We start from the raw sequence: 23,442 nt of genomic DNA, 5'->3' as shown, positions 1-23,442 counted from the left end.
CTAAGCTTTGTTTTATATCGGAAAAATCGCATACTTTGATATATGAAAATTTTACATATCGAAATATAACGCATTTCATGTTAAAGTATCCATTATACTTAATTTATTTAAATTTTAACGATTATATTGTTTCGATATTTCAAAAGAATATTAATTTATCGAACATAAAAATATATTGCCATGTGGAAATATCGATTTAATATCGACTTTTACGACTTTTATTCCGTATCTGTATATTTAGAATCCCTAGAACAATGTACAAAAGGCAGAGATTGCACCTCTATTGTCTAGTTGCTCCCATTTTTATTATCAAATTGTTCAAATTTTTAAAGCACGTCTGCTGAAGTTTATTATAAATTTATTTTCTATAAATGTAAACCCAATTTGTGATATCATTTAAATTGACTCTAAAGCCATAGTCTCTGATATCGAAGAAAAATGGCTATTCTCTTGGTGAAGCTGTAAATATATATATACTTTATGCCTTAATTATACAGTTTCGGTAGACTTATGCATCCCCTAATGGGTAATAAATATATTTAAATTTATAAGTCCCCGTCAAAGTAAGAAAACTCTCTCGTTTATATACCTAAACTGATCCCATTTAAAGCGGTGGGTTCCTGTTGGCCCATCTCCATGACCCCATTTCAAGTGCTGCTTTCGTATGCGCCGAGAAGATCTTGTTTTCGCACAATTTTTCCAGCTGATTGGCTTTTGGGAAAACACGAAATGGATTTGCCGGCGGGCAACCGTCAGCAATTAAAGCGTTATAAATTATTCAAACGAATCCACAATGTTTGGGGCCTTTGAAACTGTTTTTGACACTTCGCGGTGCAGGCGAGTGTTATGGATTTTCGTGATGGAGCACGGAGCTTGGAGCGTGGAGCGTGCGACACGCAAACCCCAATTTCCAGAGATGAGATGGATGCCGGATAAATATAACTGCTGTATACCGAATACGAATACGAATACGAATACGAGTGGCGGTCCCTTAAAAACAAAGAAGAGGCCTATCAATAGGCCCACAATTAATTCGAGGTGATGCTAAAGGGGCGCATAAAAATAAAGAAGATATTTATGTGAGAATGTGAGGCTGCCATTTGGTGCGAGTTCCGTTTCCAGTTGTTTGGATTTCCCCTTTTTGGCCCGGGAAGTACCACAGCTCCCCGCTCTGCCCCTCTCACGGCCACGATCACGTGATGAAGCCAATTTGGCTCTAATGAAATACGAGCAGTCAGCCCTGCCAGCCAAGGCAGCTGAAGCAGATACAAATTGCAACTAATTTATAAATGTCTACGGAGACCTGCAACAAAAAACAAAAAAACCTCTTGGAGGCGCAGTCAAAGGCGACGCCAAGTGGGGGCGTGGCATCTGCAGAGCGCCGTTATAATTGAATAAAGTCGTGCAATGGAATCTGCATTCCGCCTCCTCCTTGACCTTGCTGGGCGTGCATGTAACAAAGTAGCTACAAGAGGGCTCTTACTTGAGCTCGTCTCGGCTCTTGTCTCCTGGCCCGCCGACATGAGCTCGATTAATCTTTGTTACGTGTCGACGGCGTGGCCGCAAACATTGCCGGATCCAATTAAAATGATTATATAATTACACATAGCTGAGCCGCCCAGCCAGAAAAGCCATCAAACTAATGAAAATGCTTCGGAAACTGAAACTTAACCCACATATAATTAGCCATCATTAGGCGCAGGTGTAGGGGGCTTCCTCGAGACCAGTTTGGGGGGCCACCCAAGGCGACCCGAATGGCATCGATATTCAAGTTCAAGCACTTCGTAGGTGTTGGACCTCGAGTGTCTGTGATCTGTGCGACCGGAGCTGGGAGAAAGCAGCCCCATTGTTGTGACTCCTCCAGCCATAAATAATTGGATGTGGCAGTGAAATCTCTTGGATAATATAGAACAAGTATAGATAATGGAGAGCAAAAGCCGCAAAACCACCGGTCAAAGAATTTGATTTGTAAGAGCAATTTCCGCCAAAGCATTTGGAAGCGGAAGCATTCGAGTTTTGGTCAAGAGCCACATGCCACAGTAAGCAAATACAAATCAGAGATACTCAGAGATACTCTGCTCTGGCCTCATTCGGACTGCCAGTAACCCCGTTTGCCTAGACATTTAATTAGCCTCACACAACGACTTTGCACCATTCTTGTCCACTTTTGATGGGAATCATTTGCATATGATGGAAATCGCCAACAGATTCGAAGGCAGTGTTTACAGTTAAGCATTCAGATAATTAAACAAATACACTTGGAAAATTGATTACTACAAATATCTATGCTTTCTTGGAGTTACCTTTCCTTCTTGTAATTATTAGAGATTAGACAACTTCAGAGAGTGCAGCTGGCAATTAGTGGTTAGATAACTCTACGAAGAAAGCCATGCCAGCTGCCGGAATTAGAATGAACTCAGCCACTTGTCTAGCTCAAAACAAAGCAACTGCGGCGGACGGAGATAAACGAGAGCTGATGCCACTTGAGACGACAGTGACAACAATTTGTCGCTTTTCATCAAACTCGACCTCGTGCGCTGGCCCATCGCGATCATCATCATCATCCCCCGTCCAGATTCCGGGGAATGTATGTAAATATAAACAACGCCGGGGGACTGCGACTGGGACTGGGAAGCGGCTCTGTGCTCTCGCTGGTGTTTGGTTTTTTCTGTCAAACAAGTTGGGCCGCTAATCTGGGCAGCGACGCCGACAGCAGAGTTGCCCACATATGCGCTTGTGCGCGACCAAACGGAATGTATCTTTCGGATACTTTTGCGCTGCCACAGAAATTAATACGTGCTGAACACTTCAGCGGCGCACAACTCGATCGCAGCTCCGCCGCGGTTCGCTTCGCCGCCGTCGCCGTCAGTGCGCATCCGTATCCGTATCTGTAGCTGTATCTGTATCTTTTTCTGGCCAAGCCATGTCTCTTCGCCAACTGAAGTTGGCGATGCCGCGAAAAGTGCGTGGGCTGCGCTGAAAGATTCGCGCGCGGGCGTTCGCCAGGCGAGTGTAAACATTTATTCGCAATATCCAAATAAACCAGTTAAAAAATAGTGGAAGTAATCGACACGCAACCCAGCGGCCGAAAGAAATCCAGTGCAAAGAGTGCAGTTTTGCAATTGTTTACGCAATGCAGTTGTGCTAAAGATTAAATACCTCAAAAGCCAAACAAAGCAAAGCCGCCGAAAAATACATTGCCTGTTTCCGCGGTGATTCAACAGCTGCAGTGTGTGTAAACAAAACGAAGCAGAACCGTAGAGCAAGAAACGAGAAGGCCAATAATAACGTGGAATTTAATTCAAGTTGATTTCATTCATTATATCTCCATGGAAGGTGGTCGCGAACGTTGACTGGAACACTGGTTTGTATTTACATATATGGCTAATACATACAAAGACATTCGAGTGTATGGCGTTACGCATCTTATTCATTTATATATTTTTTGTAATCTTATCTACTTTACGGATTCTTATCTGCTTAAATGACTGCCTTTGAATAGGGCAACGGGGTATGTTTGTAAAGTAGAAGTGCAATCAACTTTAAAGCGTTACGCATCTTATTCATGTACTTTGTCTTTGATATTTAAGGAGATAAGAACCATAGAGAGCTTATTATCTACTGCTTAAGTCTGCTTTTGAATAGTTTTCTATATACTCTATAGAGTATACAATATGGCAAGTAGGTATGGAAAGGATTTGTAAGGTGTTACGCATCTTGTTAACTCATATTGTCTTTGGACCTATCTACCTCATGGTTTTAATCTTTTTAAAAGAGTGCAGTGAATCTAAAATAGAAGCTCGACTCAAACAAGCTCTTCTATGTATACTAATTATACATGTTACACGGCAATATCCTTCCGGAAACACATATGTATGAGTAATGATTGGTCTGCCTTAGTTCATCCCGTTTCATTTAACCCGCCATCAATATGCACGTAACCGCAAATCGCATAAATCACGGAACAATAAACGGAATTTGCATAATTGATTTGAATTATTTGCAAACTGGAAGGCAGGCGGTCGAGTCGGCCAACAGGTGAACCACTTCTGAGTGTTGGACCATCGAAGTAGTCAAAATAAATATATAAGCACAGACAAAAGGCCAAGCGGATCAGACTGAATAGCCATAGAGATGATTGATGATGCTCCAGGTTAGCCAAGAGCCAATAAAATGCATAAATGAATAGCCCAGGAGGGCGGGGAGACGGCGCCATTATAATAAATGCAGATGGAGATGAAAGATTGATACAGCTACCGCTGATGAAGACATTGGTAGTGTGTGCGGCGTTGGGAAATATTTCACGGAGAAAAAACAAACAGTTTGAAATTAAAGAAATATTGACTTCTTGTCTATATATGTTTTTTTTTAAATCAGTGTTTCTATGGGAAAATATTGGAATATTATGGAAAAAAATTTAATAATAAGTTGGAAGCATTTTCATTTATAAAAGAAACAATATTGTATCGTAAAAATCGTTAAGATATATCGAACGTTTAGTTGCTTTCCTGATTAGTTTTGGACCCGATATATCGATTTATTACACATATGTATGTATATCGAAGATTTAAATATCGATTTGTATATAATCTCTCTCGTTGAATATCGATACAGAATCGTTAATGTTCTGTAATCCCTAAACCGAATTAAAAACCAACTCCTTGCGATATTTTTTCTCAGTGCTCGTATTGAGATTTATGTTTATCGGGGCTTTCTAAGTTCGATGCAACATAATTGGGCATGGGCCAAGAGTGGAGTGGAGTGGAGTGGAGTGTGCGGCCACGACCTTGCCAAAGGTCAAAGGTGCGACTGACTGCACATTTCACCCGGGAACACACCCCCTCCAAGCACCCACCGCAACGCATACACGTCAAATACTAATAATGCTCGTGTTTTATATTCTTTATGGATCAGCAAGTTTGGCGTGCGTGCCGGGGTGCAGCATCGCCGGGAAGGGCACCTGGGAGAGGAGTTCCTCCTGCTGGGATCGAGGTGCTATTAATAATCTTTGATAGCTTGCGGCGGGAGTGAGTGCGCGTGGGCGGTTAAAAAGCAGTTTCTGTGTGGATATGGACGTGTATGGGCACATAAAGATATTAATCAGTATAAAACGGTTTTTATTATTTGTATTTTTAGCGAGCACTGCGGATGAAACGCAATTATCTTGGCCATCCCTTTTCCAGGTGTCGCCAGATCCAGGTCCACCTCCCCATTTCGGCAATTATAAGTTTTCAACTCTCGGAAAAGTTTGAGAATGCTTCCCATTAGCATAGAAAAAGTTGATAATTAAATAAGTTGGGGGCGGAAGTGAACCGAGAGATTATTCGATGAATTGCGTTTTATCGCATGAGTTTTCCCATTAACAGTTTTAAAATAATTTAATTAGCGTGTATTTAGGGCTTATTGAACACGCGCCATTGCCAAATACTTCCCACCTTTCCCGTTTGCCGCTCATTAGATAAGCCTGAACAGGGAATTCGAGGAAAACCTTGGTCGGATTGGAAAAATATTCTCAAATAATGCAAATAATCTGCTGATAAGGTGCTAAAAGATACATACACTCGCACAGGCACACAGATACGTAAATATATGCCTCGAAAATCAAACTCAAATACAAACAAATTACGGTGATAGAGGGGAAGAGGCTGGTCGAGGGGGACGTGCTTGTCATAAATTCGCTCGCGTTAAAAAATTCAAACGGTCCAAATATGAGAAATCGCCCACGCGGCATGTATGTACATTTTTGCCAATATACCCTGACTTTGGAGGCAAGACCTTGATATTCAAATATATTCTAGCTGAAGTAGCGACTTGAAACATTATTTATTTATGGAAAAATAATGGTATGTGCTGAATTACGGAAGTGCTACAAGAATTACTAGGCCTTTAAAACGTTTCTAAAGGTGTTAAACTTAAATAGCTTGCACTGAATTTGGTATTTCGAGCATTGGTACTTTAACACATTTAAAATCCCTAGTAATTTCTGTAGAAATGGTTTTCACAATTTTCCTATTATTTATAGCAAATATTTCCCTTTTAACTCTATCAGGAATAATTGCCATCTAATAATGTCATACGAAACTCGCAGAGTATCGTCAGCTTCGACTTGGGGAAGCTAATTTGACATCGTTTTGAATTTCTCCTGCAGATGTACAATATATTTAGCGTTCGAGGCCTATAAACAGTGGGAAAGAAGAGCAAAACAACAAAAAAAGAAAACAAAATCAGCAGCAAGAAGTATGAAATCGTTTTTGCTTCTGCCGCTTGCCATGGCAATAAGCTTAATGGCAGCATTTGATGTCGATTACCATAAATAATATGTTAAGGAAAAAGATAAAGCTCGGAACGCACGACTCGGCGGGCAGAAGGCGTTGAATTAGCCGAGACACAGAGCACAGATCGAGTCTGTCGGTGGGGAAAATTAGACTTGATTCGACCTTGCCGCCGCCGACACTTGTGGCAGTCGCAGTTCAGTGCTGGAAATTCAGTGAGAAATCGCTGGCAACTTTCTGCTTATCGCAGTGGAAATTAGAAAAGCACACTTTCCCCGGCTGGCCTGGGATCGCTCTCTTTCGGAGCATAAAACTTTATGCAGCGAGCAAAATCAATATTTGCACAATGAAGAATTTTCAATTTGATTGCCGTTGGGTGGGTGGAGAGTCGACTTTCGACCTTGTGACGTTGCCTTTTCGGTTTTATACTTTTACTTTTTATCAACAAATCGGGCTGGGTTCAGATTCGCGTGCCGAATTGAGTTAAACAATATTCTTTCGACTTTTTTGTTGGCCCGGCTCCCAGCCAGGAAAAAGTTTGCTCGGCATGCGTTTTGCCCAATTTACATTTCGGTGGCTGGAAAAGGGGCGAGCTCTTGGCTGGCGGAGACTGGCGGGGGCTGTGGTTCGGGGGAGTCTGTTGCCGCCAGTAAAAGGCAAACCCACCCCGCCACAGCAGTGACAACTTCAAAAGGTTTTACTTTACGTTGGCAATCGTACTCGGAGCTTTATTTCTCGACATGCCCGTAAAGGGCAATCGTGATTTGCTGCTGTCATCGCAGGAATCTAGTTATTTTTACTATATGTTTGCTGATGTGGGCCAAAACCAGTCTTGCCAAAAGTGGCAGCTGGAAACAATTAGTCTCGCATGGAGCACAAACTTTGTTTGTCTTCGCTCGAGTGGAAACTGCGTTCGCCGAATGAGTTCGGCTTCATTTGAATAATTGATTTCTGATACATATGATTTAATCCATTTATGTTTGCCACCTGTGCCAACTCTACGGACTTGGCCGCAACTCCAGGCTGCATATATGGTCGGTCATATGTGTATCGATTTTCTCCTGCCCTGGCCATGTGCCTGCCCCGTTCCTAATGCCCGTGCCGCATCATGTTTATGTGCTGTGTGTCCAATAAAATGTGTGTTAACGCTCCGGGTTGCCCAGCTTCTACGCCCACGGACCGGGAATGGGAATGGGAATGGGAATGCGAATACGCCTACGCCTAGACCAGCAGCATAATGAATAAGTATTATGCTGATGTTTTCCGGCCCATTTCCCGCTGTGGCTGCCGCCCCCTTCGCATAGCCTTTCTTTTTTATTGCCGGCTTTAATATTTCATTACAAATGGCTTTGTCATTTATTTGCTCAGAGCTCCGCAGCTCCGTCCCGAGCCCGGCTTGTTAGGTAGCTAAATCTGCTCCAGCTCCTGCTCCTGCTATACGCGGCACAAAAGGCAATTTCGGTTTAAAGTGCGTATACGCCACGTGGTGCCATCAGCAAACATATTCGGAGGCATTTGCCAGGGAGCGTTTTATCGCCTCTCGTAAAAGAAAAGGCACTGCTTCTGTCGATCCGCTCCAGTTGCTGTCCTAGATGCGGCTGCTGCTGCAACAACATAAATCAAAGATTCGCAACTTGGCCACCGGGCGAAGTGACAATTTGTGTCGGCGACAGCGACACATTGACCCAGCACTTGTCGGTGCATCTCGCCAGAGCCCTTTTTACGGCTTCCATCGAAGACTCTGCTGCTGAGACAAAACCCTTGGCACACAATCAGCCTCGAATCCATATTGTATCTTAAGGGAGGCAGCTGCCACAGACAATCACGGCTCGCATATGTCAGGCCAGAAATTCAATCAGCCATCATCCTGCTGCTGCTGCTGCTGCTGCCAGCGCCTGATTGTGATTGAAAAATCCCGCCAGAGGAATCGCAATTGTCATTCTGTGAGGGAACAGAATTCTGGCAGCTAATTATATCAGCTCCCTTGGGCGGCTTTAATTGCACTAAGAAGGTCTTTTGGGTTAGAGGCTCCCACGCGGAGCTTATTATAATGTTATCATCGATGTTATGACAATAATGGAGAAGGGTCTTGCTCTTTGGAGCAGGAAGCTGGAGGAAATCTTCTCCCACATGTTGGTTGTGTGTTCTTCTGTTGATATACAAGATTTTCCCCCTACCTTGACTTTTCCACTTTGCTTCAATCCCTCTTTATATGCACTCAGAAAAGTTAAGGAAAGCTAGTTTTTGCTGAAAAAGTCTGTATATGTATATAGAATGCTAAAAAAATCATGAGGGTTTTTAAAACCCTTAAAAATATATAACATAAAAACATATTACTAAAAAAATATTGAACACAATATTAATTGAGGAGAATATGTTTAATATTAAACATAAATAAGTTCTATATTTAATACTTATTCCTAATATTAATAATTATTTATTTATTGAGTATGCTTTTGCATCACACTATGTATTTTGTCACAGTGTATTCTAGCTTCTTATTGCGATTTACATAATGTACAGACGCGACATCGTTTTGTCGCCTTACAGGAAATGCACAAGCCCGTCTCTGGGCCCACGATTTGTTTAGATTGCTCGACATCCAGACACAAATAAAACTAATTTATTCAAGGCACACGCACTCCCAGCACTAGAGGGGACCGGGTACGCAGAGTTTCGGGGGATTCCCCCGCCCCAGAGACAGAGGCATTTGCATTTGAAAGAGCTGTCTGCGGGGCCCAACACCTCGGCAGGGCAAACAATTAGCCGACTGTTTACACGAAATCTCCCAGATGCAGCAGCATCTGTAATTAGCCGAGCTGTCTCCCCGGAGACAACAATCACGGCAGATTCAGCAGAAGCAGCAGCAGCAGCAGTCGGATGTCGGCTTAGAGAGCCCTCGAGAGCATTCTTGAAGAATCTGCATTGTGCGCGACGACGGCGTGGGGTTTTCTTTGTGTTTGCTTCTTGGCTGGCTTCTTCGGGCCCTTTTCTGCTCTTTAGCTGCATTTAGATTTGCATTTTATTTAGCGCATAAGTGCAGTCAGGGGAGGCAATCTAGTTTTTTCTGGCCGGCTCTTCGGCGCGTCTCTTGTTTCTTTTTGTGAGCTTCATTATGCCAAGAACGCCTCGTTTCGCGTTACTTTTTGTTTCCCTCAATGCCCTAGCTGCACGACCATATAAAATATTGTGACACATGTGGGCCGAGGTTGAGTTTCCCAAGGTCAAGCTGCGAGGAGGACTTCAATCTTGAACACAGTGGAAAAAACGAAATGCACAGCTCACTTTTTCATGCCACTTTGCCGCACTGGCTCCGGCTCCAGCTCCTGGGGAAAATATTGAGACAGTTTACGTACAAGTGTCAGATGCACATACTCGCTTAAGCCACTGAAGCACTCACCGTAACAGACAATGACAGCCAAGGACACTCCCGGACAAGGACCCTTTCCCGCTCTAAGACAACGCCAATAATTCCAGCAACTTGTGATAAGTGATGCACAAGGTCAACATCGCCTCCTGCGGCGCATCCGCTTCCGCTTCCGCTTGCTTCTCCTCCAATCGGAGCAAAGAAATCCGCCGTAATCGCGTTACAGTTCCCATTCCCCTTCTCCGACAGGATGGAAGATTACGCGAGGCAAATGCACATCCTAATCGGCTTATATCCCTTCGGGCCGCGACTCGGCGAGTGGTTAGCCGTAAACGTAATCAGGGCGTTAAGAGCACACAGAACACACAGGGTTGTAGGGTGAGGAGCTCAAAACTCAGGTTATAATACTTTTGTTTTCGGCGGCAGCTCCTTTCGTTTCCCTTATCACAACCTAGACTACGATTGTAATAGGCACTTTATTTGGTGGCTCTTTGTTAGTATAAATTATAGCAAACTTGCAGCATCTGACAGTTATTTTCTGTAAGCAATAATATTTATGTACAAACCATTTGTTTCCCCCTGGAATTCCTTTAAGTGAATTTTAGCTAGGGGACTTTAAGGTTCTTAACTCCCATAGCCTTTGAACCGGAGACGAATTTTACGTTTGCAAAAAGTTTTGATCACGAAGATCTCTTCGAAGCCACACCAACGTTGAAACTATGTATACCATATATGTTACTGCAGAGGCCGGCCGGAGAAATTTGGTGACCCCTAGAATATAGCCGTTCGGATCACTAAGCCAGTCTGGAGCTAGTCAATTTCAAGTTTAAAAAAAATCCAATGGCGTTACCTATTTAGAACGTATACTATTTTGGTATGGTTGACTTTAAGACAAAACCTGATTTACAAAAATAGCTCGTAAGATCTTTTCATAATATAGTGCATGAGCCTTATGATTTTGTTCATTAAACCTAAGTGATAACCCTTAGATAATAATCATAAAATATATATTGTGTTCAACTGGAAAGATGACCGACAATTAAGGAATTAAATAGTTGATTGATTTTCGGAAGCGTCACCGGGAAGGTCGGTAATAATAGGTTTGTGAGGGGATTTGGGGTTTAGATATGGGTCGGTTCTAGCATGTACATATTTAGATAATTTAACCCGATTGAAAATAGAAAAAAAAACTTGTTAAACACGTTTGAAAATACTCTAAATACCAACTGAATTCAGTGAGAGTTAAGACGAAGTCACATCAAATATAAGTGATTTTTAAAGTTAAATTTTTTTATTATTTTCTAATTTAAATTAAATTAAATGGAATATTTAATTTTAGTTTATTAATATTAAAATTCAAGATCTTATCATAATGTATCTTACAAGAAAGTCTTGATAATATGGCTCTCCACAACATTTTCATTTAATAATTGATAATACATCCCGCTGCGTATGAGCTAACTTATATAGAGAGAGGCCCACCACAACCGGTTTGTTTAACAACAAACGTTCTATCATTTGTTTATACTTTAATCTGAGCACGATCGTACAGTGAAGCACCATGCGGAGGGTGGAATCGTATCATTGTTATGAGGTGCTTTTAGAATTTTGCCATGCTACGCAGGGTGGCGTTATCGCCGGCTCTGTAATCATGACTGCGAACCGATAATGCGCCTAGTCACGCTGATGTTTGACAAACGCTTGACGCTGGCAGATCCTATAAAAGGTGCGCGAACTTGTCGAGGTGAAATCAGAGAATATTCACGGGTCGAGCGGAACGCATGCGAACGACGGGCCATCCGTAGAAAACTCAGAATGTTTGTGGTTATTTACCTAGTGATCGCGGTTGCCTCGCTGCTGGCGTATCTTTTCCACCGCAACTTCAGCTACTGGAAGCGCCAGGGCGTGGCCCACGATGCCCCGCATCCGTTTTATGGCAACCTGCTCGGATTCAGGAAGAACCGGATAGTGCACGACATTATGTGCGATTACTACAACAAGTACCGGAAGAGCGGCAACCCTTTCGTCGGTTTCTACTTTCTGCACAAGCCGGCAGCCTTTATTGTGGATCCCAAGCTGGCCAAAAATATCTTGATCAAGGACTTCTCGAACTTTGCCGACCGCGGTCAGTTCCATAACGAAAGAGACGATCCGCTCACCCAGCATCTGTTTAACATTGACGGCAAGAAGTGGAAGGACATGCGCCAAAAGTTGTCTCCCACCTTCACCTCCGGCAAGATGAAGTACATGTTTCCCACCGTGATCAAGGTCTCCGAGGAGTTCGCCACGGTGATGTTGGAGCAAGTACCCGCGACCCCGAACGGGGCTGTTATAGAGATCAAGGAGATGATGGCCAGATTCACCACCGACGTGATCGGCACCTGCGCCTTTGGCATCGAGTGCAACACGCTGCGCACGCCCCGTCACCGATTTCCGCACCATGGGCCAGAAGGTGTTCACCGATCTGCGTCACGGTCCCCTGCTCACGATGTTCATATTTAGCTTCCCCGAGATGGCCAAAAAACTAAGGATGCGAATTTTCCCCGAGGACGTCCACCAGTTCTTCATGCGCTTGGTAAACGACACTATCGCCCTGCGGGAGCGGGAGAACTTCAAGAGGAACGACTTCATGAATCTTCTCATCGAGCTGAAGCAGAAGGGCAAAGTCACCCTAGACAACGGAGAGGTCGTCGAGGGAATGAACATTGGCGAGCTAGCCGCCCAGGTATTTGTCTTCTACGTGGCAGGCTTCGAGACCTCCTCCTCCACCATGAGCTACTGCCTGTATGAGTTGGCTCAGAATCAGGACATTCAGGACAGGTTGAGGAACGAGATCGAAACTGTCCTCGAAGAGCACAACGGGCAGTTCACCTACGAGTCCATCAAAGCCATGCGTTATCTGGACCAGGTCATCTCAGGTTGGTTGTAGTGACACGCACCCCAGGGCTATTTCTTAATCATCCCCCCCCCCCCCCCCCCATATCGCCTTACAGAAACTCTGAGGCTATACACCTTGGTGCCTCACTTGGAACGGAAGGCCCTTAACGACTATGTGGTGCCTGGCAATCCCAAGTTTGTAATCGAGAAGGGCACCCAGGTCCTGATTCCCGCCTGTGCCTTCCACCGGGACGAGAATCTCTACCCGGATCCCATGCGCTTCGACCCGGACCGGTTCACTCCAGAGAAGGTGTCCGCCCGCGACTCCGTCGAGTGGTTGCCCTTCGGCGACGGTCCCAGGAACTGCATCGGAATGCGCTTCGGACAAATGCAGGCCCGCATCGGTCTGGCCCAGATCATCAGCAGGTTCAAACTCTCCGTCTGCGACCAGACAGAGATCCCTCTGAAATACAATCCCATGTCCTTTGTATTGGGAACAGTTGGAGGCATCTACTTGCGGTTGGAGCGTGTTTAGAGACAGTGCCTGTATGCCATTGTAAATATCTGAGATTATGTTAAGCAGGATAAGTGTTGTGGTCCCTGTGCTACTGGTTTCATGTATAATAAATGTGATGTTTTGATTTCTTAGATCCTAATAAATGATTATATTGTTGTATTAGTATATTACGTAACATTTGCCAAACCAAATGGAAGGGTTCTTGAGTTTTGATATTTGTTACTTGAGGAGAACTATGTCGTATTGCCGGACCCCTTATCTATTGTTTTGTTTAAAAGCAATTTACTGTGATAACACTTATTATTCAGAGCGTGAATACAAATATGTGACTAAAGATTAGAATTGTAGGTCTAGAATACAAATTTATTGACGTTCAGTCCGTCTCCGAACTGAATATTAAAGATACGAGATAAAATAATCGAATACCTACTATATATAATATAAATAATAAATTCCGATTGAAAGTTCAGAATAATCACACATAAATATGTTATAAATAAAGTCCAAACCTTGATATGAAAATGAGTGGAATTATATGAGGAACAACTGAAAGTTGGCGGCAAAACAAAATAATGATAAGAGATAGCACCCACAGTTTGTTTAACAACAAACGTTCTTTTATTTGTTTATATTTTAATCTGGGAAGATCGGCAACCGTACGGTAGTATCACATCACTGTTAGGAATACTTTTGGAACTCTTGGCTCAAATGGCATCCCCTTCGTTATTGCTGTTATCATGACTACAAAGCGATAATTTGCCTAGTCTAGCTGATGAACAGTGTTCACTGGCAGATGCCATGTAAGGTAGTGCTATCTTGTCGGAGGTAATCAGGGAATACTCGCAGGTCCAGAATGGGACTTGCTAATATTCTCGTAAATTGTCATGTTTTGCAAATATACAGTTGTTATTGCCGAGCCAAAGTAATATAATCTATAGGTATATATTGCTTTGTCACGGTACCTTCTCTAGATAACAATTATAGCAAAAATAAATTAAATTAGGTAAGTCGAGTCTTTCTTTCCATTTATTAAGTCAAGACAACTAGACCTCTTTTTCTCAATCATTTAAAAACATTGTAACATTTTAAAATGAATTACCAATAACTCCCTTGGGCTTTATTAATTAAACAGAGGTATCAAGAAATCTGTAGGAATACTAATCAATTGAAATTGTCTAAAATATTGTAAATCATAAATTTAAATCCTTATTCTTAGGTTATTAAGAGACAATACCTAACGTTTCCCAGACCTACCTACAATTTATAATAATTCCATTTTCGTATAATTCGCTTGGCGTACATTTTAACAGTGTAAGGGAATCCGAATTATGCTCATATTTATCTTTCTATCATTTGAATTCATTACATGTTGACATAAGGGAATTACGAACTCATTACGATAATCTCTTATGATTAATGTTTTGTGAACTAATTTCACTTTCAAGCAGATGTGCAAGCTCATAAACTGTGGCAGCATGCGACTCGGATCGCCAGCACACCTGCCTTCGTAGCTTAAAGTCAATGACTTTCCTTCGTGCTTTGGCTGAGGTAAATTAATTAATACTCCCAGACGCCCTAATGCTTTGCATACCACATACCACACTCGTTGGGTTGCTCAACCGTGGCAGTGGAAACCCCAAATTAAAATATGGCGGTGAAGCATGCAACACGAGTTGGCTAATTGTGGTGTCTCTAGCTGATTAAACAGTGTGTGTTTTTAGCAACAAATAATGACAAAGCCTCGTTGAGGAGTCGCCGACAGAGTTCAATGCCGTTGTGAAGTGACGTCTTATCATAGGTTTCCACTTTATTTTCAAAGGACAGATAAACCCATAAGAAGCTCCCTTAACTCAAAATCCTGCTATCAGCAACATTTAGTACCTTCAAATAATATTATTTGTTTAATCACTATGTGACTTAAATAAGTTTTATATTACGAAATACTTCGAGCGCACTTTGCAGAATCAACAATTATCGACACTGTCAGTATGAATATCAAAACAGCGTAGCTTTTGTTTGCAGTAAGTAAAAAGTTTCAAGATAAACACGTTTTCCGCCTCAGAAACTTTCCCTATTCACTGTTCTATTGAAGGATTAAAGGAAAAACTATTTTATTTCTGAACAGAGTTCCTTCTCCTTGCATTTTGCATACTTTTGGATGTATTATGCGGACTTGCCTGACAATTGCAGGCAAAAGCTGTGCTCCGGGCCATCAGAAAAGAGAAAAATCGTGAAGCATGTTTGAAATTCCAAGCAATCGAATATTCATTCCGTTCTCTCTGCTTGCAAAAATTTAAGAATGTGCAGCTTTTTAAATTTAATAAAGAGATTCAGAAATGCTCTTTATGCTCAGCATATGGGACAGAAATGTAGAAAATGGTTTTCATACCCGCTTGCATTAAAATAATTACAAGAACTTTTTAATTATGCGGGTAGGGAAATGTTTATCTAACGTCATTGCCGCATGCAACGCGTGGAAATTGAGGCAGGTGGTGGGAAAGCCCTGGGCGTGGAAAATCGGCGACATAATGAGTGCGATTTTAACGGTTATGCGAGTATGAACATACAATTTAATGTGATAAAAATAATTATATCGTCCAAAGCATTAGTTCCACAGCCAATGGATTACCTTTTTGATGGACTCATTAGCGGGTTAAAAACCACAAACAAATGCAGTTATTCCAATTAACAACTTGGATCATCAGTTATTGGCATAATTAATGGGCCAAACAAACGGACTCGCAGGGCGTGATTTATGTAGGCACCTGCCCGAATCGATGAGAGCAAATAAATAGCTCGAGTGGATGAGATACACATGTACCCGGCAGATACAGATACGTAAACCGCCGGCTCTCAGGCTTGTGAGCATTGTGAGCAGTCATTGACTTGGTCTGGAACTTGGCTCTTTACCTTCACTGTAGGAGGGCGAAATAAATTTAATTACTAGCCGCACCAGAAACAAATGTGCCAAAACAAGTGCAGAGCAGCAAACTGAAAACTGAAATAAAAGTGTCAAGGTTATTCAACCCAAACAATGAGGTATCTCGGCGGTTATTTAAAGCCACAACTTTTCGGGGTTTTTAGTTGGAAACTTTCAGTTCCCATCCAGCATCATCAGCTCATCTGAAATTCCATTAGCACGAGCATCCTCAAAGCTAGTCATTCGTACGGCCCTCGCCGAAAGTTAAGTCCACATCCTTGTTTGCCCAGTTGGATTGGCCTGCTGTGCGAGCCAAACTGCAGCAGTTGTTGCAGCAACAACAGCAGCAGCAGCAGCTGCAACGGACGGAAGCGTGCTCATATGTGCGTAAAAAGTTTTTCAAGCGCAGCAGCGAACAAAAAGTCGACATGGTCGTGGGATGCCGGACATTTGGCCAGCAACAATGGTATAGGGTGTACGGTGTAGGTGCATGCGACTCCGAAAGGGCTCGGGTTTCACTGGCCCTATCGCCACCGCCATGGTTATGGATACGGACACGCGCACGTACGTGGACATGGCCATGAATTGCTGCTGCCCGGAGCCTGTGCGCGGATTAATTGCAAGCATCAAACGACAGCAAAGGCTGTCAGGGCGGCCAAAATGCTATGAGCAAGGCTTTAAGCTGCAAGCCAAATGGAAAACTCCCTTCAAAGGTTTAAATTAGAAAAGTGAACTTGTTGTCATAACACTTTAATTGAACTTTTTGAGAGGAATATATCAACATACAGCTTACATAGTTGAATCATCTCTCAGATCTAAAACAGATTCTTTTTTGTCATATGTTTCACTATTATAAATTCAAAGATTCGACTTAAAACTCTTTGACAGTTTTAGCCAGAGTCATTCAAACGACCCATGTCGCTGCTGCTGCGGATGTGTTGATGTTGCTGCCGGCCACACTCCAGCAACTTGCAACAGTTGCCGAGTTGCACAAAGAGCCTCTGCCGGCTCCAGTGATTCACAGCCGCCTGCTGCCGTCAGTTGGCTGGCTTCGACTCCAGTTTCTGTTCAGTTCACTCCGCGAGTCGACGCCGCGCGGTTGCACGATTCCGAGACGGGCTGAAACGAGCACATAGCACATCGCAGTGGCAAATCGCGCTGAAACCCAAACTGAAACTGAAGCCACGATCCATCAGAGGGCATTTCTTGGTGGCGCGTGCTGGCTTACGCCGCCCTCTGACCTCACGTTCGTCGACGGCGCCACTAGTTCGGGTAACGTGTTTTGTATTTTTTGTGGGTATCTCTCTGTAGGTGCCACGCATTTGCGAATGTCGCTCGGCACAATTTGAATATGCAAAACCGCCCGGCGCGGGAACGGGGACTGTGCCAAATCGAAAACTGACTGCGAAAACTTTGTCTGTGGCAGACAGAGAGGTAACATGCTATTCCGTCGCAGTTGTACGTATAACGTGGAGCAATCAACGCGACATTATGCAAAGGTAAAACATTGCATTGCAAACCCCACATTTATGTAAAAGATCCGGCGGCGAAAACGAAAGCAAGAAAAATGTACGTGCTTACATGGGGCTTTAGACAGCGAAACCCCTGCTAACTTGGTCATAACTGAATGGCTGTAACCATAGTTGTTGTTGACTGGTATCAATAGGAGTTGGCCGGGAGAACAATAGGACCTAAAACGGATGAGCTACTTGAGGGGGATACTCAGGTGATTTAAGGTGAAGAAATGCCTACGGATTAGCGTCTATCTTTGAATATGTAAAATATATCGCGGTGTCATAGCTTATGAAGTATCTCAAAAGATACCCGCAGACTTGGGCACTTTCACCAACTAAAAAGTAATCTAATAAAACGTGAACAATCGCCCAGATACTTCCGTTCTCCGGGCCAGTGAAAGATACGCGCACAAGAGTATTATTTACTTCACACTCCATCGGTTTAAAGGGCCAGCCAGTTCGCTCGGTTACGTCACAGACCGACACACAAAGCTGGGGCGAGCTTTCCAAACAAATATTATTGTTTGGGCGGCAAATTCAATTCAATTCTCGCCAGCTTAGGGAAATTACTAAAGGGAAAATGCTCGCGAACAAAATTGTGTCCTCTTGCCACTTCCGCTGCCCGTGTTTCTGTGTCTGTGGGTCAACTGCTAATGCCGCAATAAATTAGAAAGCAATCAAATTTAATGTCGGGGAGATTCGTTTTGACGCTTGTCAAAAAACAAAGGCCGCAATAAATCAGCAAGAAAAGCGAATGAAATCTCCCCGAATGCCGGCTACAGTTGCGGAGTTGGCAAAAAGAAAAGGTGCCACAACAACGGCGTAACAGCAGTTGTAATTACACACGGCGAGAATTAATTAAAGTATATTTTATGGCCCTGTGCGGTGTAATAACTGTGCACACTCGCACACACACATACACGTACCGGCTAATGCGAGTTTAACAATTTCTGCGGTCGCTTGCCAGTCTTGTTAAGCCAATTACACGGCGGGGCTCCAGCTGCCAGTTCGGACCAAGAGTCGGCAAAGGGCCCAGAACTGCGAGATGTCTGGTGGGAAAACAAACAACAGACGGCAGGCAGATGCAAGTCGGGCTGGGTAATTGAAAATGTCATTGCAATATTGCGGTTAGCCAGCTCCAAGCCGCGTTTATTGCGCCCGGTGACAGTAGATGCCCTGCGCTTCCGCCTCTTCAGGCTGCACTTTCCGGCTCCTTTTCGGGCCAACTCTTATTCCATTCGGTGGTTTTGTGAGACATAAACAAATGTTTATCTCTGGCACCGCAAAGAAATTGCTGCCATTTCCGTAAATTGTTCAACGCGCCAGCAAAAGTTTGAATCCGAAGTCAAGCTGCCATGGAATAGGTATTAACAAGTTGAATAAAATATATATTACATATAATTTATGTACAAAATCTAGCCTAGAATTAGCAGAAAATAATAATAAAATATTTATGTATAAATTTATTAATTTTGCAGCTTAACTTTTTGCTTTAGATAGATAATTATAAATAGATAGATACATATTTAGGTAGATTATCGGAAGCAGAGATAGATAAGTTGTTGAGTTTTTCGATACTTAAATTTAGGAACTAGTAAGACTTAAATACCTTATCATACTCAGAGCTCATGGCATAACCTCTAGTATAATTTCTGCTATATAGAAACTGGGCTTAAAATGTTTCTCTAATTTCATATTCTGACTATTCTTAGTTCGCTTTTTACAATGACTTCATAATATAGAATTATAAAACAAGCAAACTTACACTTGTCTCTTACAATAGCAATATTCTTGTATATATCTCAAATGACACCTTCTTACTGAACCTTTGACCTTATTTATTTACAGAGCGCCGTCACCTTGTGCAACCTGGGCGTGGGAGCCACCTTTGGGGAGTCCGTACTGCACGACTTGCCGCGGGACAGCACCGTGGTGACGAAAACGACCTGCGAGCTGCTGCGCGTGGAGCAGCAGGACTTCCGACTTATTTGGGAGGTGAGTGCTTTGGCGATGACACACAGTTTCGGGTTGAGTTGAGACGGCTCCCACCGATTTGTGCTCCTGCTGCCCAAGGAGCTGTCCCGTCCATCTGCTCTGACGAGCAGCTGTGCCTGAGTTGGCAAAGTGATATGCATAAATATGTGCGGAGCGGGGAGCTCGACTATTTGCGGTATTCCTGCGTCATTTCCGAAAATATTTAATTAAAATTTCAATTAACATTTAATGATGCTCGGTGGGGCGGGCCCGGATCCGGTCGTACTTATGCTAGGGGCTTTTTCCTAATGAATTTCCAGGCCTAAGCCCGAACACATGGCAGGCACTTTGGGTGCCCGGTGTTAAGTGCTTTGGCTCTGCCGCAGAGTGGGGAATTAAGCCTAGTTTCTGTTGTGGGCTAAGTAGTCGTTTGTTTCGTCTATGTTTATGTGCGGCGACCGGCACTACGGTGTAATGACAGCCTTAGTGCACTGCATCACATTTATGTAAGGATTGCATGTGGCCGCTCAGTTAGGAGTAGTTTCAGGACTCAGGCTAATTAATTGGAAAGGCTCGCTATATTATTAGATATGATTAATTGCAAGGCAAAGTACGTTTGACCCAAGGCAGAAGAGTATTTTATTTGCATTAGGCAAGCCACAAGGCAGGAATGTGGCTAAAGCAGTAGAAAGCCGAAAGCCACAACATGGCTTACATATGCCAAATTGTAAATATTTGAGCATTCCACACAATCGACAAAAAGTGCACTGAGGAAAATAGATGCCGTACTCTCAGAATACCTCAAATTAAATTAGGCTTAACCATAGTCTCCTTTTGACACAAATTGGACTGAATTGCCGGTATGAGGTGTACCACACGGGAAAAAACATCTCTCTGGCTCGAAGTACCAATTAACCCACTGTTTCCTGAGATTAGTATTTTAACAAGATTTCCAAAACTCTAAGAGATGCGACCCCATTCAAAATCGACAACTTATATGATATAAGTTATATCATATACATCTTCCCTTAAACTTATTACCCTCCGGAAATACTTAACCTTTTATTATTATTGACATTTTACTAAGCACCGAGATAGCGGTTCCTTCCAGCCAGAATGTTTCTCTCGGTACATTGTCAGAATGCAAAACTCAATGCGGATACGACTTCTGTGGATTTCTCTGATAAATTCGGGGACCCCACTAACAATGCCATTCAGCCAGGGCCCCAAAGTCATCCCCTGCGGCAGCCGCAAAAGGTATAAGCACCAGACCCACACGCTCACACGCACACAAGAGCAGGGGATGAGATGTGATGTGTGTTTACCTTATTCGTTAGGGGCGGAAAACAGAGGGGGAGGGAAGCCAAACCCCAAATTGGGGCATATACTATTTTGCAACATTATGCCAACATTGGCTAACCCGAGAGGCGGCAAGGGCTGAACGGAGCGCTAACAAAGTAGCTGCGACAGCAGGGCACCACATGTCACGTATACGCAGTGTGCAACAATGGAATGAAAGTGGAATGGATGCTGGTTGCAATGCCATAAAAATGCGAGCTGGGGAATATTCCTGCCGCTGGCACTGCGTAAATGCGATAAAATCAGAGGGGAAAATTGAAAAGGAGTAAGAAAAGTGTTTGCAGCCATAGGAGTGTGTGGGCGGAAATTCTCGTATAGTAACCTATTGAGTTCATGGAAGTTGTCATCCTTCGCCGCAGTCGAGAGTTTGATTTGTGCGCAAATATTTGCCCGAGCTGGCAAATTGAAAATGCCAAAGAAAGCGATTGTAGTCCCATGTGGTGGCGGGTGAAAGAGAGAATTTCGGGTTAATTACCAGTTCAGTTCAGTTCAGTTTCACCCAAATGCAGACTAGCACACAAAAGTGAATAGGAAACCCGCCAGTAACTAGCAGCCAGCAGGGCCACTTACCATTCAATGGCTGCCAATTACTTCGGACAAGAGCTCTAGCAATCCCATTCGGATTGGCATTGGGATTGCGTTTCGGATTGCGATTGGGATTGCAAAAATGTAGACGAGCCCGGGGGCGGATGTGAGTCTTGCATGGCCGCCTGGGCGTGGCGTAATCAATGGCGGAAATTACACTTGGCACTTGCGGTAAACTCGCCGATTGCCACTGAGTGTGCGAATATAACTCAATTGGCGAGTCCCACTTTCAGAGCCATTCAATGCTGCTCGATTCCCAAATATTTGCATTTAATTTGGGGCGATTTAATGCCCCGCAAATCGCGTTCTAGCCGCCGATGCCGACGCAACAATGGAATTATGGCATTGCCAAACATGTGGTCTACGTAATATCCAGCCCATAAATATTGCAGGTGGCCCCATTGACTGCCCGGGGCATGCACAGTTGCATGTCCATGGCCGTGTGGTTATTTATTTATGCACAAACACAAGTTGCACATGCGAACCCTCGAGGGAGTCGTCCCAACAGAGGGGTATGGCGCTGGCCGATCGCTAAAGGATTCTAAAGGTTTTGGCTCTGAAAAATGAGAAAAATTCACTTGAGTCATCAGTGTGCATCAAAGTCATCAAAGTGCTCGATTTAAATTGCATCTGTGGCTGGAAGTCGTGTTCATTGAACACACTTGTCAGAAAATCCACAGGACTTATGGTACTCCTCAGCGCTGCAGTTATTTGTCTTCACAGATTTCCTTTCAGTTGAGTTACCAAGAGAGAGACAAGAAGGAATTCGAAGAATTCAATTCATTAGGACAGAATCTTCTGTTTCAATAGTTTGCTAATCGAAAGAGATTAACTAAAGTACTATGGGACAGTTTGAAACAGGACTGTTAAAGTGTAGTCGACAAATAAAGTTCCGGCTACTAAGAGAGCTCGCTTGAAGAAGAACCTACTGTATATTCGCTTTTGATTCGACAAAGTAACAGCTAATTTGAGAAATTTTTTAAGTGGTTCCAAACTACTTCACATTTCAAGATCCCAGTCACTAATTACTTATTTAAAATTCAGCGATTATTCCCTCGCTTAAAATAAAATTCAAAGCTATTGAAAATTTCCCACAAACTACCCGATAGCCCAGCAAACATAACAGTTCAATTATTATGCCTGGCATTCAAGGTTATGGCTTTGGCTCTGACTCTGGTAGGGGTTTCCTATCCCCTCCCATGGCTACCCCTTCCACACCCACCCAGTGGGTGGCACTAGTTCTCGCGTGCTGTGCGTTTGATAAGCAAAGCGCGTTTAATTAGCGACGCCGACGCAGCGATTGTACCTTATCAGAGAGCAGAGCCTCAAGAGTTGCCGAGCGCCTTGGGTTTGCCTTTAACCCATTGTCAGCTATTGGAAAAATTTAAACTTTATTCACTTTTAAATTTACACAGCAAGCATTTAGAGCTTGCTACGTGATATATTCACGTTTACAGTCAGTTTATGGATTCAACTATGCATTCCAAGTATTTACTTAACATATTTAAGGCACCATTTGTTAAGAAATCTTGTCAAGAGTATTGAAAACTTTCTAAAACTACTTATGTAATTTTTAAAAAGGATGAAAAGCTTTCTCAAAACAAAGCACCCATCTTCAGTGGGTTAATTTTTAAAATAAAATCGAGGGGCTTCGACAACTCTCCTCGCTGATAAGTAATTGCACACTTCGAGCAGAGGCGCTCGGCATTTGTCAACTTCCTCACTTATTAGTGTGCGAAGAAACGTTTGGCAGTAATTACCTTCGAGTCCGCACGCCACCCTCAAGTGAAAGTAAAGGCTGCTCATGGCAGCTAGCCAGCAGCGCTGGTCCGCCCAGATTGTGGCCGGCGAGGATCTCGCCTCAGGCGTCCTCCTGCTTCGCTACCGGAGGCACAGCCTGGAGCCAGCGGAAGCGCAAGCAGGAGCGGGTGTAGCCCATGTGGCCACAGATGGGGCCACATCTGCCGACGTCAAGCGGCGACGACAATTGCAGCGTGGGCAGATGACGCGTTCGCAGTCGATGGCCTTTGAAATGAGCAACGTAATAGGAATCTGCA

The 23,442-nt window shown here is 43.4% G+C and overlaps 2 protein-coding genes across 5 annotated transcripts in view; both read left to right on the top strand.

Moving 5' to 3' along the window:
* Epac (Exchange protein directly activated by cAMP) overlaps positions 1–23,442 on the top strand; it is a 40,989-nt gene that overhangs the window by 7,876 nt on the left and 9,671 nt on the right. The window contains exons 1-2 of one of the 4 annotated variants that reach the window (XM_017161037.3): positions 3,051–3,364; positions 19,316–19,462. Coding sequence is in view for 3 of the 4 variants with exons in the window: in XM_017161034.3 (XP_017016523.1) it covers positions 23,190–23,426 (237 nt within the window). In the remaining variant the exon portion in view is untranslated. Of the gene's footprint in view, positions 1–3,050; positions 3,365–17,370; positions 17,453–19,315; positions 19,463–23,135; positions 23,427–23,442 lie in introns of those variants that run through there. The other 3 variants (XM_017161035.3, XM_017161032.3, XM_017161034.3) reach the window with 3 other exon arrangements.
* On the top strand, positions 11,407–13,231 carry Cyp6a2 (Cytochrome P450 6a2). Its single transcript, XM_017161038.2, is given in 3 exon segments — positions 11,407–12,057; positions 12,059–12,557; positions 12,633–13,231. Coding segments are annotated over 3 exon segments (1,521 nt in total). The 5' UTR covers positions 11,407–11,454; the 3' UTR covers positions 13,052–13,231.

This window comes from Drosophila kikkawai, chromosome 2L (genome assembly GCF_030179895.1).
Source record: "Drosophila kikkawai strain 14028-0561.14 chromosome 2L, DkikHiC1v2, whole genome shotgun sequence".
Classification (NCBI taxonomy): Eukaryota; Metazoa; Arthropoda; class Insecta; order Diptera; family Drosophilidae; genus Drosophila; species Drosophila kikkawai.
The sequence above is the reverse complement of the archived record's forward strand: the minus strand, read 5'-3'. Positions and strand labels throughout refer to the sequence as shown.